The 21,758-nt window shown below is 34.9% G+C and overlaps 1 protein-coding gene across 4 annotated transcripts; it reads right to left on the reverse strand.

Annotated features, from left to right (window-relative positions):
• Positions 1 to 882: 882 nt before the first annotated feature.
• On the reverse strand, positions 883 to 12,565 carry si:ch73-329n5.6. 4 transcript variants are annotated; one of them, XM_087276937.1, is made up of 11 exons: positions 12,490 to 12,565; positions 12,244 to 12,319; positions 8,766 to 8,861; positions 8,642 to 8,662; positions 5,318 to 5,920; positions 5,066 to 5,199; positions 2,997 to 3,293; positions 1,843 to 1,938; positions 1,623 to 1,761; positions 1,453 to 1,535; positions 883 to 1,247 (listed from the first exon to the last, which is right to left on the reverse strand). In XM_087276937.1, exons 3-11 carry the CDS (start codon positions 8,815 to 8,817, stop codon positions 1,167 to 1,169), a joined length of 1,506 nt encoding a protein of 501 aa, XP_087133063.1. In that variant the 5' UTR covers positions 8,818 to 8,861; positions 12,244 to 12,319; positions 12,490 to 12,565; the 3' UTR covers positions 883 to 1,166. The 4 variants fall into 4 exon arrangements, with proteins under 4 accessions (XP_087133063.1, XP_087133064.1, XP_087133062.1 ...); XM_087276938.1 differs by having other exon boundaries at positions 12,244 to 12,322; XM_087276936.1 differs by having other exon boundaries at positions 12,244 to 12,355.
• Between the last annotated feature and the right edge of the window lie 9,193 nt (positions 12,566 to 21,758).

Raw genomic sequence — 21,758 nt, forward strand, 5'->3', positions numbered from 1 at the left:
CGATGAGTGGGTGCAGCCATTTGAATCTTTTTGGCTAGAGACTTCTGACTATTATTCCTAGTCATTTCTCCCATAGGCGACTGAATCGGAAGTTCTAAAACAATCGCACTTCCGCATTTTAGAGTAAGGTCAATACAGTGCTTCGTTAAATGCAGAGCTCCTCTGTTTAAAAAAGAAAAAAACACTACCTACCTCAGGCTGGTATGAAAATGTAACTCAAAAGTAACTTAACGCATTTCTTTCCACAAAAGGTAACGCATATTGAGTAACTCAATATTGTAATGCATCGTTTTCAAAAGTAGCTTTCCCCAACACTGGTCATGGATATGCTTTGAATTAATGTCAACAACTTTAATAGGCAAATCCAAATTTTTTTTGACACCAGTAATGTCTAAGTTTGTATATTATAACCACGGATGTCTAAGCTTGCATATTAGCACCATTGACGTCTAAGCTTGAACATCCGCACCATTGACGTATACGCTTGAATATCAGCACCATTGCATAATAATCTCTGATTGAAGTATGTTGGCACAAAATCTTTTTTGATTAGAAGTTAGTCAGTCTCAACATATACCAGCATAAACAGCGTTACACGCCCTCATCTTCAGACATTTTCAAATTGTGACCCAGACTATTGACCTTATTCTTGAGCGGGCGCATTCATTTCCATTGATTTTGAGATATTAAAAACAACTTGTTATGCTGCTTGATTATTCCTAGTCTTTTCTCCCAAAGGCAACTGAATCTTCTGTATTGTGGTATAAGGTCAGTACATTAAATATAGAAGCTGTTGTCAGTTGATGTTCAGTGGAAAAAAAACACCTAAAACCTTTTGGCAACTTTTTGTCAAGGATGAGCATTGATTCCAGTAAACCGAGCTGTGGGGTGAAGAACAGGTTTAATTACATTGTTCTCATATTATACAGGTTGATTTGTTCACTTCCCTGAAACTTGTATTCGTTCACAGTATTTGATAGTAGAAAAAAGAGGATTAATGAAGAGGATTCATTTCATACTCATTTATACTTGTGTGTTGATCATTTTTGAGAAGGTTGAGAATATAAAGCAATTTTGCTGTTGTGTAGTGACATTTCCCTCAATTTCGGTGCATACATCTTTAATAAAAAACAACTTTCAAAGGAGTTTTATATCCTTTTCTTGTATCACGGCCATGTCCTTTGGACTTTTCTTATTTTCAGCCCAACTGAACTTGACATTCCTTGACTGACCAGCTCCTTTTTTATCTACAAAAAGCAATCAATAAATAAAAAAGTCAGGCAAATTAAAATGTATGTATTTTTTTTTTGTCATTGTATTTAACTTGTTGTTGAGTAAAAAATAAGCTTTTAACATAATAAAGTTGATTTATAGACATATATGTAGGATTGTTCTTTTTACTCTCAGGCAAAAAATTGACTCCACAGAGGGATTTTAAGAGAAGTGACTTACTAGCTGCAACACACCCTCCATGCTTTGAGTCTGTGTTAGGTCTAAATATGACCTAAGTTTCATTTGAAGTCCTATGACGTTTTCTATAGGGACACACAAACATAAGGCATCAGATGATATGATATTAATAAAATGTTTATAGTAACGGATAATGTTGAAGTAAGTTGTACCTGTCCCGTTGTTCACAAGAAAAGCCCAACGACCAGGAAGATTTACATTAGTCGTGTCCTTGAGGTTTGAGATGGAGTAGCCAGGATTTCCATAAAGGATGACATGGTAGTCAGTGGAGCCAATGGTATCATATCCAGCCTATTAAAACCATATAAATTCATGTTATATATACATACACAGTCAATATTAGATATTATTATAATCCTCTGATTGCTTTACCTCCACTGGAAAATTTGTACCAGCACAGTCACCGTAATTCAATAGAATGAAAGAAAAACCACCTCCGGAAATTAAAACTGCTTGAAACGTGATTGCCTATAAAACAAATATAAACAACAACAACAACATGATTCATAGTCTACAGTGGGTATGGAAGGTATTCGGACCCCCTTAAATGTTTCACTCTTTGTTATAATGCAGCCATTTGCTAAAATCATTTAAGTTCATTTCTTTCCTCATTAATGTATTATACCTTTTCATTCGATTATATCGCTGTTCAAAATCAATTATGTAGTCCGCTATGGAAACCGAACTGTCCTTAGTTATTCCATCAAAATAAGAATACGCTTCATACTCGCGATCCTTCTCTTCTTTTAAGAACACATCATCCAGCTTAGCCATCAGCGTTGTCATACCTGTATCACTGTCTAAATCCTCCGCAGATATTTCCATTGCTGTCTCACGGGCTCTGCCTTCAAGCCTCAATGCAACAGCGAGGGCTTGTTTCTTTTTATCGAGTTCAGTGACCCGCGTCCAGATATTAACTTCATTTTTCCAGCACTCGTACGGTCTTGTTTCGTCAAACTTCGGCGGAACTTTATAACTGGCTGCCATAATTCAACCATCCTCTGCTACCATGTAAAGTTGAATAAACACGACGTTTATTTAGTAAGCACACTTTATTTTGTTCATTCCCTCCTCGCACACACACGAGACAACTTCAACTGAACTTTTCCCCTCATCAACTCCGCCCCTTCGCGCCCCTGCGCGCTCTCTCATTTGTAACCCGGATAACCTTCTTAGAGGTCAACAAAGTAGAGAGATAACAACATGTTAACATAATGTACACACAGCATCACACATTGACAGAAAAGCACAGGATTGTTGACATTTTTTGTAGATTTATTAAAGAAAAACCATGTATTTTTTCAGTTTAAACAAAATCTGCACAAAAGGTCAACAATTTTGTGTTACTTCTGTCAAAATGGGGTGCTGTGTGTACATTAATGAAGAAAAAAAAAAAAACTTAATGATTTTCGGATATTGCTGCAATATAACAAAGGGTGAAAAATTGAAGGGGGTCTTATACTTTCCGTACCCATTGTATACTATACTATAAAAATGAATAATCTGTTGTGCTGTACTATATTTACCGGTCCTAAGTGATTATTAAGTGTATAAAAATCTGTTGTAAACACGTAGTCCCATGTGACAACAAAGACCCAAGAAGCAGCGAAGCCCCTATTTGGGAAATACTGGTTTATATCCTGAGTGGCTCGGTCGAGCACACTTCCATTTGTGTACTCATGAAACCAGTAATTGCCATAACCCATGTCATCAAGCTCAGTCCAGAGCGCAGCAATGTAATCTTCATTTCCATTTGAGGGAAAGGGTACAGGGTTAGCTTCTGGTAAAGCTTGGTTGAACGTAAGGAGTCCATTATTATTGACCTAAAACAAAAGAGATCTGTTTAAATTAGGCCTGCACAATAAATCAAATTACTCAATTACTCACAATTACTCACACTATAAATTAAAAGCAGTAATTGTCATGCACATCATGTCAGGGAAGCACAGTTATGTGATTAATAGTAAATCTTGTTTGAAGGCCAGGGGGCGACCTTTTGTGGAAACTCCAAACACACACGAAGAAGAAACCCCATAGCGTTGCATTATAAACGATCAAACCTAAAGCGGGTTTGATGTGTGGATGTGTGGAAACATTTCGATTTCTTTTTAAAAAGATACAAAAAGGAGAAAAGGTGACAGACGAAGAAAAAAAACAGTATGGAGGCACTGCCAGACTGTGGTGAAATATAAGTCAGGGAATACGACTAATAACAGTCATGGGGACTGCAGAACACAGCACACTTGTTAGATTGATGCAGACATTGACTTGTACCGCAAAGAGACCTCTATCTCACTCATGGCTTGTCCTCTCAAGTGGTGGAAAGACAATGCACAGCGTTACCCACTGCTGTCAACCTTGGCTAAATCATATCTCTGTCCCAGAAACCTCAGTCCAAAATGAGAGGGTTTTTTCTGTTGCAGGGGACATGCCCAGAGATCCCAGCTTTTACCAGATTATAGTTATATGATAATTTTCCTTAAAAAACCCATCTCTATCTAAGTGAGTGAGTGATTAAATGTTGAATGTGATGAGTTTTCAACAAAACTAAATTGAAACTTTATTTTTTTTATATGGTTAATAGTTTTTTTGTCATTAAAATTAAAAAAATTGAAGTTCCTGTTTCGAAACATACAGATAGATGGCTAATTTGTATGTCATTGATATGTTCAGTGCTGAGGTAAATAAACAATTTTGGCACTTTTTTCGTGTCTTTTCATTAGTTTTGTTTTTCCTAATTATTCAATAAATACTGTACCGTGCCAGTCATACCGAGGTATTATCGTACCATGAAATTCTGATACCGTTACATCCCTATCATATTACAAAGACATAGCGGGGAAAATTGTAATTTAATGCAGTGCTTCTTGTACAATCTGAGACCCACTTTATATTGGATATCACTCAGCTAGTGGAGATCGCTGATTTTTAAAGAAAAGCACTTAACCCAGGTTACTGGAAAATTAAAATTCCTATTAGCATGCTTCGGCATATACCCTATTGGTACCCTTTTAGCAGTGGAAACGCAAGCCTGATACCCGTACCGTACTGTACCACTCAGTGGAAACGGGCCATAAAACTTGTAACAATGCACATAATTATTGGTTAGAGCGACTTAATTTTGGCTGGTGCGACCACATTTTTAAAGTTAGGATAACCATTGCCACCAAGCAAAAAGGTTCATTTCGAGCCCTGAGATGGAACGTCTTGTGACTGAATGGTTTAAACTCTCTTGAAATGCTCACACACTCACAGGCCTTACAACACATGCAAATGATCAACTTTTACTCGAGTATATGGTAAAACTCTGCAGTGACTACAAATCTGATGTGTAATCTGTGGCTCTGTGGACTATTGCGTATATGCAGATTGAGATATCGACGCTCAAATGATATATTGTTGGTGAAGTACAACTCTGTGTGGTAAACGGTTTCATCTGAAGCACACCTGCTGGAGATTTACTACTGATCACAGAACCGGCTTACTGACACAATGATCAAACAATCATCTTTGATTAAAAATCTAACAGCAGAATAAACCAGTCTATCACAACATTTGCATGGATATTAGACAAGCAGTGGAACTGAATTCTCACATAAATGTTGCTGTACTTGCGGGTAAAGAATGTAAATGGAGTAGAGAAGTTCACATATTGATAGGACTCAGAGCCAACTTCAGTATATCCAGTGTCTCCTGCTGCTGAGCCGAATGGGTAGAATATTGCCGGGGCTGTCGAGAGCATAAACAGCAAAAATTAATGGGATGGGAGCAGTTTTTACAAGATTTTTGTAATTAATGTGATGCTGATGTGATTGCCATTTTAATTCTTGTAGAAGTCAATAAAAACCTGTCCATGCAGTTGTTGATGCAATGGTGGTGGTGGTCTCTTCTGTAGTGGTTTCTGGGGTGGTGGTGGTGGTGGTCTCTTCTGTAGTGGTTTCTGGGGTGGTGGTGGTGGTGGTCTCTTCTGTAGTGGTTTCTGGGGTGGTGGTGGTGGTGGTCTCTTCTGTAGTGGTTTCTGGGGTGGTGGTGGTGGTGGTCTCTTCTGTAGTGGTTTCTGGGGTGGTGGTGGTGGTGGTCTCTTCTGTAGTGGTTTCTGGGGTGGTAGTGGTGGTGGTCTCTTCTGTAGTGGTTTCTGGGGTGGTAGTGGTGGTGGTCTCTTCTGTAGTGGTTTCTGGGGTGGTAGTGGTGGTGGTCTCTTCTGTAGTGGTTTCTGTGGTGGTCTCCGGGGTTGTGGTGGTTACTGGAATTGTAGTGGTGTCTACAGTGGTGGTTTCAGTGGTGGTATCTGGGGTTGTAGTGGTGATTTCGGTGGTGGTCTCTGGGGTTGTAGTGGTGGTTTCTGGGGCTGTGGTTGTGGGGATTTCAGTGGTGGTCTCTGGGGTTGTGGTCGTGAGGATTTCAGTGGTGGTTTCAGTGGTGGGGTCTACAGTGGTGATTTCTGTAGTTTCTGCAGTGGTGGTTTATGTGGTGGACACAACACAAGCAACATCATAGGTAAAATATGTGCGATTTCTCTTAAATCCCCCCAGAAGTTTAAACATTAGTTATTCTGGCCATTATCAAAACATTAACAGCAGTCTAGTGAGTGGCTACTGTGGAAGGCAGACTGAGCCAGAGGGTGTTTGGAAGTTTTTACATTAGAAAGCCAAAGTATGGAAATACAAATGATAGGGCTGTGCAGTTAATCAAAAATCCGATTTTGATTTTGGCATCTTAACGATTATGAAAAACCATTATTCGAGATAAACGATTATTCCATTATTTACCGCCCCCTTTCCAGTTGTAAACATTTGTTGCTCTTAAAAGCGCGGACTAAACCGCATGCTCGTGTGTGTGTGTGTGTGTGTGTGTGTGTGTGTGTGTGTGTGTGTGTATGTGTGTACGGTCAGAAGCATGCGGTCAGCATTCTGTGTCATTCGCACATTGTGACGAGCGGAGCATCTAAAGTCATCTTAATGTGAGCGCTTAAATGGTCAAATAGGTGTCAAAACGCTGTGTTTAGTTATTATTCATATTAACCCTCATTTATGTAATAAACAAACTAGTTGAGGATTAAAAGAAACGTGAAAGCGAAACCATTAAAGTGACAGCCCACTATTCCTGCTGCCGCCTGTTTCGATCATTATTAATTAAATAAGAAAAGGAGAAAATCCCTCTGTGCTCTTGACTGAAGGACTTTTGTAGCTAAAGTGTTTTTCTTACCGTGAAGATGCTTAAAGCACTGTTTGTTTCATACTTTTATTCTATTGTATTTATTTCTCTTTCCTTTGCAGGGAGGACAATAACTGTATACAGTTGAAGTCAGAATTATTAGCTCTCCTGCATATTAGCAACCCTTTTCCTCCCCATTCATTCATTTTCTTGTCGGCTTAAGCCTGATTTATACTTCTGCGTCAAGTGACCGACGTAACCCACGGCGCAGGCAACGCGCGTGGCTGTGCATTTATACTTCTGCGCGCTGTCTCTGTCGGTCTGCATTAACACTTTCGAAACGCTAGTTGGCAGTGAGGTGTAAATGTTCCTCTGTGTCGAGTTTCTTCTCTGCTTTTTTGCTTTTCCTGAACACTTCCGGGATGTACAAGTGGCTCAAACTCGCTCATTTTGAGGCAGGAATTGGCGGACGTGCAACAACTTTAACTATGAGGTAAACACAAAACAAAACTTTCCATCCGGAGCTCCTTCACGGGACTCCACACTTGTAAACAATCGCTCGCGCCATTCGCGCGGCTCTCGGTCCTGCCCAGACTCGTCAGCGCTACCAAGCCGACCAATCACAGAGCTTACGCTACGCGTCGTTTCGACGTGTAGTTACATTTTTTGAGAGGTGCACGTCAGTGATGGTGATGGCCACGGCGAAGGGCTATGCGTCAGCGCCGTAGCATACGCCGGTGTTTGACGCAGAAGTATAAATCAGGCTTTAGTCCCTTTATTAATCCGGGGTCACCACAGCGGAATGAACCGCCAACTTATCCAGCAAGTTTTTACGCAGCGGATGCCCTTCTAGCTGCAACCCATCTTTGGGAAACTCCCCATTTCTGTTTAATGGAAAGAATTTTTTTTCAACACATTTCTAAACATAATAATTTTGATAACTCATTTCTAATAACTGATTTCTTTTATCTTTGCTATAATGACAGCACATAATATTTGACTAGATATTTTTGAAAATGCAAGCATTCAAATTCAAAGTGCGATTCAAAGGCATAATTAGGGTAATAAGGCAAGTCATTGGATAACAGTAGTTTCTTCTGCACACAATAAAAATATATATATATTGCCTAAAGGGCTAATAATATCGACCTTAAAATGGGTTTCAAAATATTTAAACCTGCATTTATTCTAGCCGAAATAAAACAAATAAGACTTTTCCAGAAGAAAAAAATATAGGAAATACTGTTAAAATTCCTTGCTCTGTTAAACATCATTTGGGAAATATTTATAAAAAAAAGTTCTCAGGAGCGCTAATAATTTTGACTTCAACAGTAATCGTTTTGAATAATCGTGATTATTATGAGCAAAATAATCGTGATTATGATTTTTACCAAAATCGAGCAGCCCTAACAAAAGACAGACTAAAACAAAGAAACATTGGTGGTGTTTTTCTAAGTTAAAGGAATTTAATAGTGTGTTTGGGTTTTAATCAAGACAGAGTTTATTCATTCATTCATTTTCTTTTCAGATTAGTCCCTTTATTAATCTGGGGTTGCCACAGCGGAATGAACCGCCAACTTATCCAGCATATGTTTTACGCAGCGGATGCCCTTCCAGCTGCAACCCATCTCAGGGAACAAGACAGTCTTGATTTGTTTATTCTTGACAGCTGGAATTCTTGTAAGCTTAACATTCTTACCATGCATGCCAGCTTTTTACGGTCAAGTAAAGAACTTGTGCTGTGCCACAAAACAAGTCTAGTCATTCTTACTGAGAGATTGGATCATATTGAGACTCTCTAAATTCAGCTATAAAGGTTTTTTTTTAAATATAGTTTCCATTCTTAAACAGCCTTTTAGTTAATATTTCTTAGAAAAGCAACTCTTGTTTCTTACTGTGAAACTTCTGAAGCTGAATTAAATGTATGCATTTTTAAAGCTCTTCATGAAACCATCAATGTCAATTAGGAAGCTTTCAAATGGCAATTTTAGGTGTTTAGATATAATTCAATATTTACCTATTGTTGTTTGTGCTCTGGCTGTTAAAGAAAAACAGATGGTTACATTCAGAAACAGCACATTTATATTTCTTTTGTCAAATTATATTGATAATTAAATTGATAATAAAACAAAAATGCTTACATTGAGCCAGGAGTGATAGGAACAACAGCAGATGCGATGAAATCAGAAACATGATGATGCAGTCAGAAATAAATCCAAAATATAAAAGATCTTATCCTGTAATCAGAAAGATTTTAATAATAGTTATAATAATAATAATTCATTCATTCATTTTCCTTCGGCTTAGTCCCTCATCATCAGTGGTCGTCACAGCGGATTGAACTGTCAACTTATCCAGCATATTTTTTGCACAGCCGATGCCCTTCCAGCTGCAACCCAGTACCAGGAAATACCCATACACTCTCACATTCACACACATACACTACGGCCAATTTAGTTTATTCCATTCCCCTATAGCGCATGTGTTTGAACTGTGGGGGAAACCGGAGCACCCAGACGAAACCCACGCCAACACAGGGAGAATGTCAACTCCACACAGAAATGCCAACTGACCCAACTGGGACTCAAACCAGCAATCTTCTTACTGTGACACAGTGATAACTGAGCCACTGTGTCGCCAATAATAATAATAATAATAATAATAATAATAATAATAATAATAATAATAACAACAATAGTTAACTTGCGATTAATCACACATTTTGTTTTTGGTTGTAAGTCCACCTTAAATGAAAATAATGTTGCAACTGCATATAACATCAGAGACATGACTGCACGCAATAAAAAAACTGAATTATAGCATTGTTTTATAGGGATGAAAAATCTTGGCAGTAGCATAATGAAGCACTTGGATGAAGACACGTAAATTTCTTAAGTTTGTTTGTTTCCCTAACCCACCATATTTTTAGCAAACCTTTTTTCACCATGGCTTGAATTAAATTCAAATTATATGGTAACACTTTATTTCGATAGTCCCTATTGCACATTTTATTAACTAAAAGGACACTTTTAATTGTCTTTTTTTTTTATGATCTGATGTTTTTATGAACTGTGATTTTGTAACTTTGTGGTATTGTTCTTGTGATTTTTATGGGAAACTTTATGTCCGGCCTGCCATCAGGTCTCACTGGAAAAAGAGACAGTACTGTCTCAATGTGATCTCCTGGCTAAACAAAGGAAATAATAATAATGATAATAATAATAATAATAATAATAATAATAATAATAATAATAGTAATAATAATAATATTTTGCATTGCAACCACATGCCAATTACTTTTCATTTGAGTATTAAGACTGTCTGGTCAATATATGTTGATACTGCTCCTTCAGTAACATTTAACTGACTATAAGAAACTTTGCAAGTAAGTTGTCAGCTTTACCCTAACACCAACCTAACAGTCTATTTATAGAATTTAAGTTACATTGCATCTACATGCCAAATCTATTGAGAATTAGCTGGCGTGTAGATGCAATGTAACTTAAATTCAACAAAATGTGTTAAAGGGACCATCAAAATAAAGTGACCGGGATACTAATTATGCTTTTACAATTTTGTTCTTGGTTTTCAAATAAAAATAAATCAAATCAAATTAAATCATTACCATCCATACCATTTTATTCATCATTTCCAGTTAGTGCTAAATGTTTTTCTGGCTGCATACACTATTTTTCCCAACTACAGACAAACAGAAAACACACTGCATTTATCATACGTTATTTTTATTATTATCATTTTATTGCACGCATGTTGTTATTAACACAATAATATATACAGTTGAAGTCAGAAATATTAGCCCCCTGAATTACTATCCCCCTGTTTATTTTTCCCCCCAATTTCTGTTTAACGGAGAGAATTTTTTCAAAATTTCTAAACATAATAGTTTTAATGACTCATCTCTAATAACTGATTTATTTTATCTTTGCCATGACAGCACATAATAAAAAAAATAAATAAAAAAAATGTAAAAAATTTTTACTAGATATTTTTCAAGACACTAGTATTCAGCCAAAATGAAAACATTTAAAGGCTTGACTAGGTTAATTAGGTTAACTAGGCAAGTTAGGGTAATTAGGCAAGTCAATGTATAACGATGGTTTGTTCTGTAGACTATCGAAAATATATGGCTTTAATGGGCTAATAATTTTGACCTTAAAATTATTTAAAAAAAATTTTAAACTGATTTTAGTATAGTCAAAATAAAACAAATAAGACTTTCTCTATAGAAGAAAAAATATTATCAGACAAAAATGTCCTTGCTCTGTTGAACATCAAAAAAAAAAAAAAAAAAAAAAAGGGAAATATTTAAAAAGGAAAAAATCAAAAGGGGGCTAATAATCTTGACTTCAACTTCTCTCTCTCTCTCTCTCTCTCTCTCTCTCTCTCTCTCTCTCTCTCTCTATATATATATATATATATATATATCAACAAATTTCTCTGAGTTTTAATATCTCATTTCTAATAAATGCTAAGGAAGTCCATTTAAGTCACAAAAACACTCTGCTTTCTAAAGAAAATAATATTGTTAAGCATATTTTAGTACACTGATTTCTAACTCTTACTAAGCGTTTGTGAATTACTGTGAATAAAAATATACAGTTGAAGTCAGAATTATTAGTCCCCCTATATAATAAAATTTATTAAACGTAGAGAAGACTTTTTCAACACATTTTCAACATAGTTTTAGTAACTCATTTCTAATAGCTGATTTCTTTTATCTTTGCCATGATGAGAGTACATAATATTCGCTAGATATTTTTCAAGATACTAGTATTCAGCTTAAAGTGACATTTAAAGGCTTAACTAGGTTTATTTGGCAAAACATGGCATAACAGTGGTTTATTCTGTAGACAATCAGAAAAAAAAATTGTTTAAGGGAGCTAATAATACTGACATTTACATGGTTCTAAAAAATTAAAAACTGCTTTTATTCTAGCCAAAATAAAACAATAAGACGTTCTCCAGAAGATTTTTTTTTTTAGGAAATGCTGTAAAAATGTCCTTACTATGTATTATATAAATAAAATATACTTTAATAAAAAAACAAAACAAAAAATCACAGGTGGACTAATATAATTTTGCCTTCAACTGTGTGTGTGTGTGTATATATATATATATATATATATATATATATATATATATATATATATATATATATATATATATATATATATATATATATATATATATATATATATATAATCAATAATAATATATTAGTCATTAAATAGTTGATTAAATAACTTTGAGTTCAAATAAATCAAAGTCTTTTTAGAGTCACATTTTAAGCTACCGAGGGTCAGCAATACAACAATATTCTAAATGATTAGAAAGATGATAAGGCATCTTTAACTACTTTCACTATTTCTAAATCTAGGCTTCCACATTAGGTAAAAATTATTGTTTCAGAATTTTATCAATAAATAACTGAAATTGATTAAGGAACATGTATTACTGTTTTATTAAAAACAAAATGTTACCTGATTGCCTCAGTTGTTTTTGTATACCATTTATTACAACAATGCTATAGTTCAATTCATGACACAAGAAAGGAGAAGGTGTGAGAATATTGCATGTGGAGTGTAATATTCGTCTTACCCTTCTTCTCAGCTGCTCTTTCACCTGCTGTAGTTTAAGAGGAAGTTTCACAGATTTTTATGTCCCAGCACAACATCTACTGGAGCAATAGAGAATATGTCTTGTTGGATCACTGCCAAAATAAACAAATCAAGAACAACGCAATCTCAAATCAACTAAACTGCAGTTTTTACTTCCTAAACACATTCTCACGCAAATAAAAATGAAAAATACTAAAAGCTTTTAGTGTGGTGCACGATTCAGTACCTTCAGTGTATCCAAATGAAACCATAATCCAGCACAATGTTATGACCACAGTTCTGTTTGCTGAGTGATTTATACTGACTCATCATCTGTCACACACCCCGACAGAGCAGTTTGCAAAGAATAGCAACACCGATGTTGTACTGTGGTACTGCCTTTTTTTTTTTTTTTTTTTACTGTAGTAGATAATTACTCTAATAACAAATAATGAACAGAATGAATATCACAATGAATGGGAAAAAAAATAGATTGCATAACGGAAAGAATACAGATTGCCATTTATTTTCTGAAAAAAAAAATTCATTGGATTTACAATTTTTTTAAAAGGTAGGTGACTGCAAACAATTTATTTCGGCAGAATTAAAAAAATAAAAATAAAAAAGTAATGTTCAACTAAACTTGTTTGTTTAAATTCAGGTCATCTACATTTTTTGCAACCCTTTAACTTAAAAAGAATCCATTAAACCATTTCATTTCAGTATAAACCATGTCCCACACTAACATACTTTTGCTTAAAATTGCACATTTTTCTCACTGCTTCGTCCTTCCATCCACAATGAGACTGCGTTTTTAGGAAATGAAAAGGTATTTTTTGGAAAACAGTTAAAAGTGGATCAAGTGGAGTTCTCATGTTGAGTGTGGAATGTGAAAACGGAGGCTTTTGAAAATGATGGTGCATACAATAATCTTAAGTCAACCTTTTTCCACTGTAAAGAATCTTTGGTGCAATGTAAATGTTGCGTAAAGGTTATAGAGTTCATTATGAAAACATCAATGTCAATAAAGATCCTTCAATTTTTAGGCTGTATGAAACACACTGCATTCTCTTAGTGTGTACAAAACTGTCAATACATTTAACATTGTCAGCAAATATTTCTTTAAGTGCCTGGTATTGTAGTAAGTATTTTCTTTTGTGTTCAGTGTAACGGGTTTAAGTTTCTTTTTTCTATTGAATACAAAAGAAGATATTCTGAAGAAGGCTCAAAAGCAGCAGCTATTGACTTTTATAGTATATTTTGTTCCTTTATCATGTCAATGGGGGCTGGTTTACAACATTCTTCAGAATATCTTGTCTTGTTCAACAGAAGAAAGAAATTCATTAAGGTTTAGAACCACTTCAGTATGTAAATGCTGAGGAAGTTTAAGTCACTAAACACTCTGCTTTCTAAAGCAAATTAATATTGTTTAACATATTTTAGTACACTGATTTCTAACTATCTCTTACTAAGTGTTTGTGAATTACTTTGAATAAAAATGTACAGTTGAAATTATTAGCCTCCCTGTTTATTTCTGTTTAATATAGAGAAGACTTTTTCAACACATTTTTAAACAGATTAGTTTTAGTAACTCATTTCTAATAACTGATTTATTTTATCTTTGCCATGATGACAGTAAATAATATTTGACTAGATATTTTTCAAGACACTTCTATACAGCTTAAAGTGACATTTAAAGGCTTAACTAGGTTAATTAGGTTAACTAGGCAGGAAAGAGTAATTAGGCAAATCATTGTAAAATGATGGTTTGTTCTTTAGACTATATATATATATATATATATATATATATATATATATATATATATATATATATATATATATATATATATATATATATATATATATATAGCTTAAAGGAGCTATTCATTTTGACCTTAAATAGTTTTTAAAAAATTAAAAACTGCTTTTATTCTAGCAAAAATAAAACAAATAAGACTTTCTCCTGAAAAAAATATTATCAGACATACTGTGAAAATTTCTTTGCTCTGTCAAACATCATTTGGGAAATATTTAAAAAAGGAAATAAATTCAAAGGGGGCTAATAAGACTTCAACTGTATATATAATTACAATTTTAAATGTATACAGTCACATGAGAGACTTTTTTTAATTTACTATTTCATCAACATCAACTTTACTATTAACTCAAAGTCAACGCAAAATGTTTCAATGAATAATAGCTTGATAAATTAGCAAACGACAAAGTGCATTATTGTTGTCTCAAGTCTGCATTGTTGTCTTGTCTCTTAAATCTTGCATTAAATCTACGTAAGAACAATAAAAAACGTTTATCAAATTTCCACCACTTTTTGTTTTACTGTATTCTGGATTATCATCAGAGAATGTTATCGCAAAATGTCAATAACCTGTAATCAGTAACCTGTAATTTCCCCCCTTGTGCTACACAGGAGGAAATAACAGCCAATCTCGATCTCGCAACATGCATGTTAAAAAACCTAATAATTATTATCAATATTATCCAAGTATTTGTCCTGATTATGATTTAAATAATGGTTGTAGCAAATCTGAACAGGTTCACTTCATTTACACAAGACATATATATTTAATAAGGTCATACACTGTAAATAAAAAAAAAATCTTGCTGAACTATATTCTAGTCATCTCAGCTTACATCAATCAAACTGACACAAATATCTAGTCAAACTTTGTTTTACTTAAAAAAAAAAGGGTAAAACCTGATTAACTTATTAAAAGAAGTGAAAGCAACATAAAAATTGTTGTCTTGACTTTTTGTCATTCAATGTTTTGCAGCGTACTGTTGCATGATGTTATTTGCATGTGACAACCTGCAAAGGGAAATTTTTCATCCTCAGATGCTGGTTTGAAGAATTTGACACGAATTTGTCAAAGCTGACAAATGTTATGCAGCTAACTAGAAACTGGAATGGCAGCATTTCCAGCATTAATGCCTGGATTTGTTGCTTATTTTTTACTTCCTTGTATGAATACAAAAAAAAAACATAAACAGACTTTAAAAAAATACATTATGAAACATCATAGTGCGTGGTTTCCGCTAAATTCATTCTTCCATGGCGGGGCGCCATGCCAAAATTCATCCCACCACGGCTACATTACAGCTTCTCATTCAAAACATTTAAATTTTTTAATAGCGGGTATTAATTGCACCAAAACGTATTAAAGGGTAAGTGAATTATAACAGAGTGAACTTTTCTGTAACCGTAATAGTGCTGTGCGTCATTTGGTTAACCCTTTAAGGTTACGTGCTGACTGACTGACAGGTGCGTGATGCTTGTGGCTGCAAACACGACATATAGCCGTTTCACTTTAATTCAGGACGCATTAATATCACTCTGTAGGTCTATTGGAGACGTTCATAAATATTCCTAGCAAATCTAATAAATGCTGGAAACATACTCGTTACATAAACGCACTAAATCACACTTCAGCAGCGTTTATTTAAGAGCGCACAAGAAGATCTGCGATTGAGCTGCTTATTTTTGAGGTGGCGTGCAAGAAGTTTTGTGCATGAGCAGAGGAAATTGGTGTGCTAGCAAAGAGATCTGCATGCTGTAGGCTATTACATAAATGCGATCTCGACTTCTAATACTGCGCTCATGACATTTCTCATTGAAATAACGCCACGAGTAGGCCTGCTGAAAAAAATCCTAGAGGAAACACTGTAGTGTTTACCTGTAAGTTGTCTCACAATAAAAATAGCCATAGAAGCTGACATGCCATTAAATACAAACAACTTGTTTGATGTATGCTTTAATAGAAGTACAATTCATTGATTTGAGGCTGATATTTTGACTATTCTATTATAAAGTTAAGGTTATTTATTCGCTACAGTAGCTTTAGTTAATAATTAATTTGATTAACTAATATCCAATTACTAATAGATTTTAACAGTTAGAGATATTATGTATATAATCATAGTTAACCTGTATTTATATACAGGGCTCGAAATTAACTTTTACTTGGTAGCAGCGGTGCTCCCAACTTCAAAAATTTAGGAGCTCTAGAAAAAATTTAGCACCCACCAAAATTGAATGATCACCACTGCAACTACTGTATATTGAGGGATTTATTGTATTTGAAAACAACATCAATCAGGACTAAAAAAAACAACTATCTAACTAATGCTGTGAAGACTTATTGATATTTGTGCAATAATCCCAAAATGAATTACTGATAATTATGAAATATTAATGATGACGATGATGACAATAATAGTAACAGTGAATTACATTTCTCATTATCATGCTGCCTTCAAGGTGCTTGAATGTAAGTTATGTGCTGTAAAAAGTCCTACTGTTACCTAATGAAAAATAAATGTATGGTTTGCATCAAACAAAAATGAAGCATTGCAGTAAGAAATATTTATTTTGCACTACTGTTTTTATATGCATGTCAGTTTAATAAATAATAATTCTGCTACAAAATGAACAAAAGATTATAAGTAATCATTCAATTCAAGGCTGAAAACTCAAAGAATGGACAAAAGAAAGTAAGAAATATGTCACTTCTACCACTCTTTAAAAGTTTTGGTTTCGGTTTGTGTCATTTTAAATGCTCAGTCTCGTTATGAGCTGATTTACATTATTCAGTGTTTGTGGGAAATAGCAGGCGAGTCAGCCGACCCAATATATGAGCGGGGCAGAGCAGGATTCTCGCGATGACCACCGGTGCAATACCGCTCTTTGTTGTGAGCCGCAGTTTCAGTTTAAACTCAGTAAAGGCGAGCTTCTTTGCCGATGATGTGTACAGTATTAGATTTTACATTTAGCGGATATTTGCGCTGAACATTCAGTAAATACAATGCATTAAAGTCAGGTACCTTCTCCGAAAACATTCGATTGATCTCGGCTGGCGGATCAGCATTCACCGCATGTTCGCTCTCATCGGCCCCATTATTTGTAACTTTAGGTGGGATTTGCAAACCGGTGTACTTTTAACTCTTCAGCCGTTTGCATTTCCCGCAGTCACAAAAGCTCCTTGTCATCTGACAGCGGAAAGCCTTGAGGGATTGACAGCTAATATGAACCAGGGAAGGGAAGACGATTCAGCACTTTTTTAGATAAAAATTAAAACGGGTCGCACCACATACATTATATGGAGTCGCACAAATGCTCCCAAATATATTATGAGGTTGCATAGATTCAATTTCGGGCGCATATACGACCAAGATGGTCGCAATGTCGAGCCCTGTATATAGTATGCGATGTCTGTGTAGATCAGTGGTGTAGTCCTTGCTATACGCACGTATACTCAGTATGCTTACTTTCTTCCACGAGCTGTTTGAGTATTACCACTTCTGAGGATCAATAATTGTGTATACTCTCGGTTTTCTGATTAAACTTCCCTATTTTACGTGTATTCATGTCCCATTTAACTTTAGGCCTATACCAAATGTTTTTTTAACTCACATCCTAATTTGTTGCAATTGGTGCATTTTGTTTAAATTGCGCTATTCTCCGCTCCCTACATACTGTCTACCTGCAGCCAGTCTCAGAGTCTGCTGGGGGGCACTATTAGCTAAACATAAATCCTTAAATAGGATTAGACTATCAGCATCTCCCTTTAAAACCAACAAATGTGTTACATTTTTTCTTTTTAAATGGATAGTTTTCCCAAAAAATGAAAATTATTATATAAATTTTAGTTGTTTAGTTGTTCCTTTGCCTACTTTCACTTAAAATTTGGGTCGGGTGTAATAGTACACCACTTTTTTTTTTTTTAGGAATACACCACTGGTGTAGATGCATTAATTTGATCAAACATCTGAGTTAAAATACTGCAAACTCTAATATGGAAGTCAAAAGGTAAGGAACTTTTCCCATTTAAAACTGATATACTTGAAAAAAACAAACTTAAGGATGTGTCATTGCACTAAACCCGTAGATTGATTATTATTTTGACACATGAAAAGAAAAAACACGACTTGTAATGGGGTAAAAAGCATCAATGCAATTTACTTTCTACACTTGACTGAAATTTGGAACTAACTGCAGGATAGACTGATCAAATCACTTGATTTTTGGCATTTCTGTTAACACTGTTAACAATTGTGACAGTATTTTATGTTAATATCAACTGTATTGTATACTGTTGGACAGTTAATGCAGTGTTACTACTTTAAAGTTGCATTGTTAAAATTACTGTACATTTTACAGTAAATATACATACACCAAGATAAACTGTGTAAATATTTTTTTTTATTTTTTTTATTTTTTGCTGTAATTGACTAACTGGCGAACTGCTGCCAGTAAGTTACTGTAGATTCTACTGGAAATTATAAAGGGTTGCATCAGAATTTACTGTTATAGCCTGGAGAGCAAATCGTCACCTTGGAATTATAAGGTTCTATCTGCGTTCTGAAAGATTTCGAGATATTGAGCTTCACATTTTTTGCATTCCTTAGCAAACAGTATGTGTGTAACATTTGTTTTTTTAAATAAAAAGCCTTAGAGTTTTAACAACTTAAAAAACATCCCATAATGTAAATACGTTGTCATTTAATAAGAATATGTCAATAACTTAATTCAGACAAAAATGTCAGAACCTTATAATTCTTAGGTGACAATGTTGATAAAATTGCTTTGTTACTTTTATCTCGCGTTACTTTAGTTCCTGCTCTTCTCTACTGTTCTAGCTGAAATAAAAGACAGACACAACTAACTTTCTTGAACTATCTGTTAATTGCAGTATTAAATGCAACTATATTTTGTTATTTAAATGGTCTAGCTGTTGCCTTTTTAACACCTATGATATTTAACAGAAACAAAAAGGAATAAAATCAAGTGTGTGTTTAAATCAAGAATGTTGTACCTTGTAGAATGTTTCATTCACTCTGAAGGCCCGTCAGTCTGTAACATGCACATTACTGCGGTTCATGAGGTTAGGAATAAACATTCTTTTGTTTGACCTAAGAATTACTGTATAGTCAAAACCAGCCTCTGCAAACAAGGAAAAAAAATATGAAGAGAGAAATGCATGTGGCGTCCTCATGCAAACGGTATATTTTATTGTACCTGCAGTAGATTGTGTGTCACGGAAGTCACCGCAATTCATGAGCATAAAAGACAACTCAAAATCTCTTCACTTTCGTTGATGGGAAAATAGTAAACAACTGTTATGAAAACTATAATAGAGCCTGCATCAGTGTATTGTGCTGGTAATATTAACCCATGCAAGTAAAATAATGTATGTGTGTGTGTGTGTGTATATATCTGCAGTAGGCCTAACCGTTTTCAAGGTATACTGCAGGTTTGGAAAAGTCAAGGTTTTAAAACTTTTTAATTTTTTTTATTTATTTAATTATTGTTTGTTTGTTTATTTTGAGGACAACAGTATCTCCAGGAGAAAATATGTCGTTTTAAATTGTAAAACAATCTGTTTTTTAAACAAATAAAGACAGCAGAAGTCAATAATTCATTTAGCCTGCCTTACTGTTCCAAAAGAAATGTTTTTCAAACTAAATATACTGTTCAAAAGGGAAAAAAGTTTTTGTTTTTTACCCAGACTTTTAAAATGAACATATTTTAGAGCAGTAATACTGGTACAATACTGTGGAACTGTGAAATCATGATATTTTTATCCAAGGTAATCATACTCTCAGAATCTTATACCGGCCCATGCCTAATCTGCAGACATTTGTTTTTCTGCACAGATTGTTGCTTTAAATTCAAATGAGATTGCGCTCTTTTTAAAAGTGGGCAGAGCTAAAATTGCCTATGAGTCAGCATAGTGGCAGATTCAAAAACAAGACTAATGTTCTATGCTAATGAGGGAGAGATGGTCACCGATGGGCAGGGCTTTCCCCCTCTGATGACACGTACAAACGGAGAATGTCAATCAAAGCATTCACACTGCAAAGTTTCTAATCAGACCAAAAGAGCTAAAACAAGTGACGTGCGAGTAAACTCTCCTAACATTGGTCAGAGTGTCAGGGTTTATTTTGCAGCGTCCCGCTCGGCTGTCAGGAGAGGTGGTGGTTTGATGGTGATTGACAGGGTGCGTGCGCGACGTGTTTGAGGAGAGACGCGGTGGGGAGGGGTGAGAAGGGTGTGTGACGATGCCTAGATCATCACTTGTTTGCGGGCATCCGAAGACTCGAGAAACTTCCCGCCCTACTCATAATTATTTCTTCATATACTTGTACGCCTATTACATATCCATAAAACACTGTGATATAACCGCGCTTAGATCTGATCGCTTTCTCACTGCAATCGATCCGCTCCAGGGTTCGTTTCAATCGAGCCGAGACCACCTCATTCAAGCGATCTCGGAGCGATTACTTTGGTGCGGAACAGAGCGCGATTGCCCTGTTCACATATGCCAAACGAACCGCGCTAACTGGGCAAACGAGATACGTTCCGAAACAAATGTGTAGGTGTGAAAGCACCCTAAAATACATCACGTATGTATACTTTTCTTAATGTTTTTCATGTCTTCTGTTTTATACAAGATTTTTGATATCATTTTCTATGAGTGTGTCTGAGTGAGAGCTGTCCAAGCATTCACAAACACAATCAGAAAAAAAAAAAAAATCTGTATAGTCCGTAAAGGCTTGAAATACACCGTAGTACATTAATAAGATGGACTCTTTTCATGGTACTTTGTTTTACTTAGAAACTACGATATTAGTATCTGTGTTATTATTATTATATCTGTATCAATAATCATGTCATCTAGACAGCAGCAGCAAGAAATATAGACTGTAAAAAATGATGTGTCTGCTCTGTCAACTTTTGATGTTTAAAATTCAACCCGACAGTTTAAGTTTAAGTAATATTTATTGACATTTTAGTCGTTTGAAATAATGTATAAATAATAATACATAGAGAAATGAGTCTGTAAAATAACAGAAAATGTACTGGCAGTTTATTACTAGGTTTTTGTAGCGTAATATATACCACCAAACCAGACAATATAGTTTAATAAATTTAAACTATTACGAATGTTCAGTGACTTTGACTACATTTACACTGCACTGTTCAAGTGACCCAATTCCGATTTTTTTATTTTTTCTCCCATGTGGCACAAATCGGATATAGCGCATGTACATGTAAGCAGGAACAAATGACATGGATTCCGATTTAATCAAATCAGATTCAGGCCGTGTTCATATGTGGACATTTATCCGATATGAATTGGATCTGTGTTCTAATGTCTGCAGTGTAAGCAGGTAGATCGTATTTTCACCTGTCAATGTGAATCGCGCGTCATTAAAAACCACAGTGAATGACGTCAAGTCTGACGCTTTAATTTCAGAACAGACTTCAGCAGAGTCCCAAACCTTACATTTCATATATATAAGCTTTTATATTGTCATATAGCACAAGTATTTAAGCATGTTAACGAGAGCGAGAGAGCGCAATGTCCGCAAATAACCAATATAAAGTAATTTAAAACTAGTGCATAACTACATCACGTGCATAAATCACGCCATGGACATTACATTAAGATGCCCAAAGATTTAAAAAAGCCTATCTATCAAAAGAAGATGGACAAA

Source organism: Danio rerio, chromosome 12 (assembly GCF_052040795.2).
Source record: "Danio rerio strain M-AB ecotype USA chromosome 12, GRCz13ab, whole genome shotgun sequence".
In the NCBI taxonomy this organism is placed as follows: domain Eukaryota; kingdom Metazoa; phylum Chordata; class Actinopteri; order Cypriniformes; family Danionidae; genus Danio; species Danio rerio.

What these genes read in the sequence shown, in the direction of transcription:
- si:ch73-329n5.6 (XM_087276937.1), bottom strand. Translation starts at nt 8,817, where the DNA reads ATGTTTCTGATTTCATCGCATCTGCTGTTGTTCCTATCACTCCTGGCT. An exon ending in ATCAACAACTGCATGGACAG is followed by an intron (nt 5,200 to 5,317) that starts GTTTTTATTGAC and finishes TGCTCTCGACAG; the next exon opens with CCCCGGCAATATTCTACCCA. An exon ending in TGGAGGGTGTGTTGCAGCTA is followed by an intron (nt 1,248 to 1,452) that starts GTAAGTCACTTC and finishes TGCTTTTTGTAG; the next exon opens with ATAAAAAAGGAGCTGGTCAG.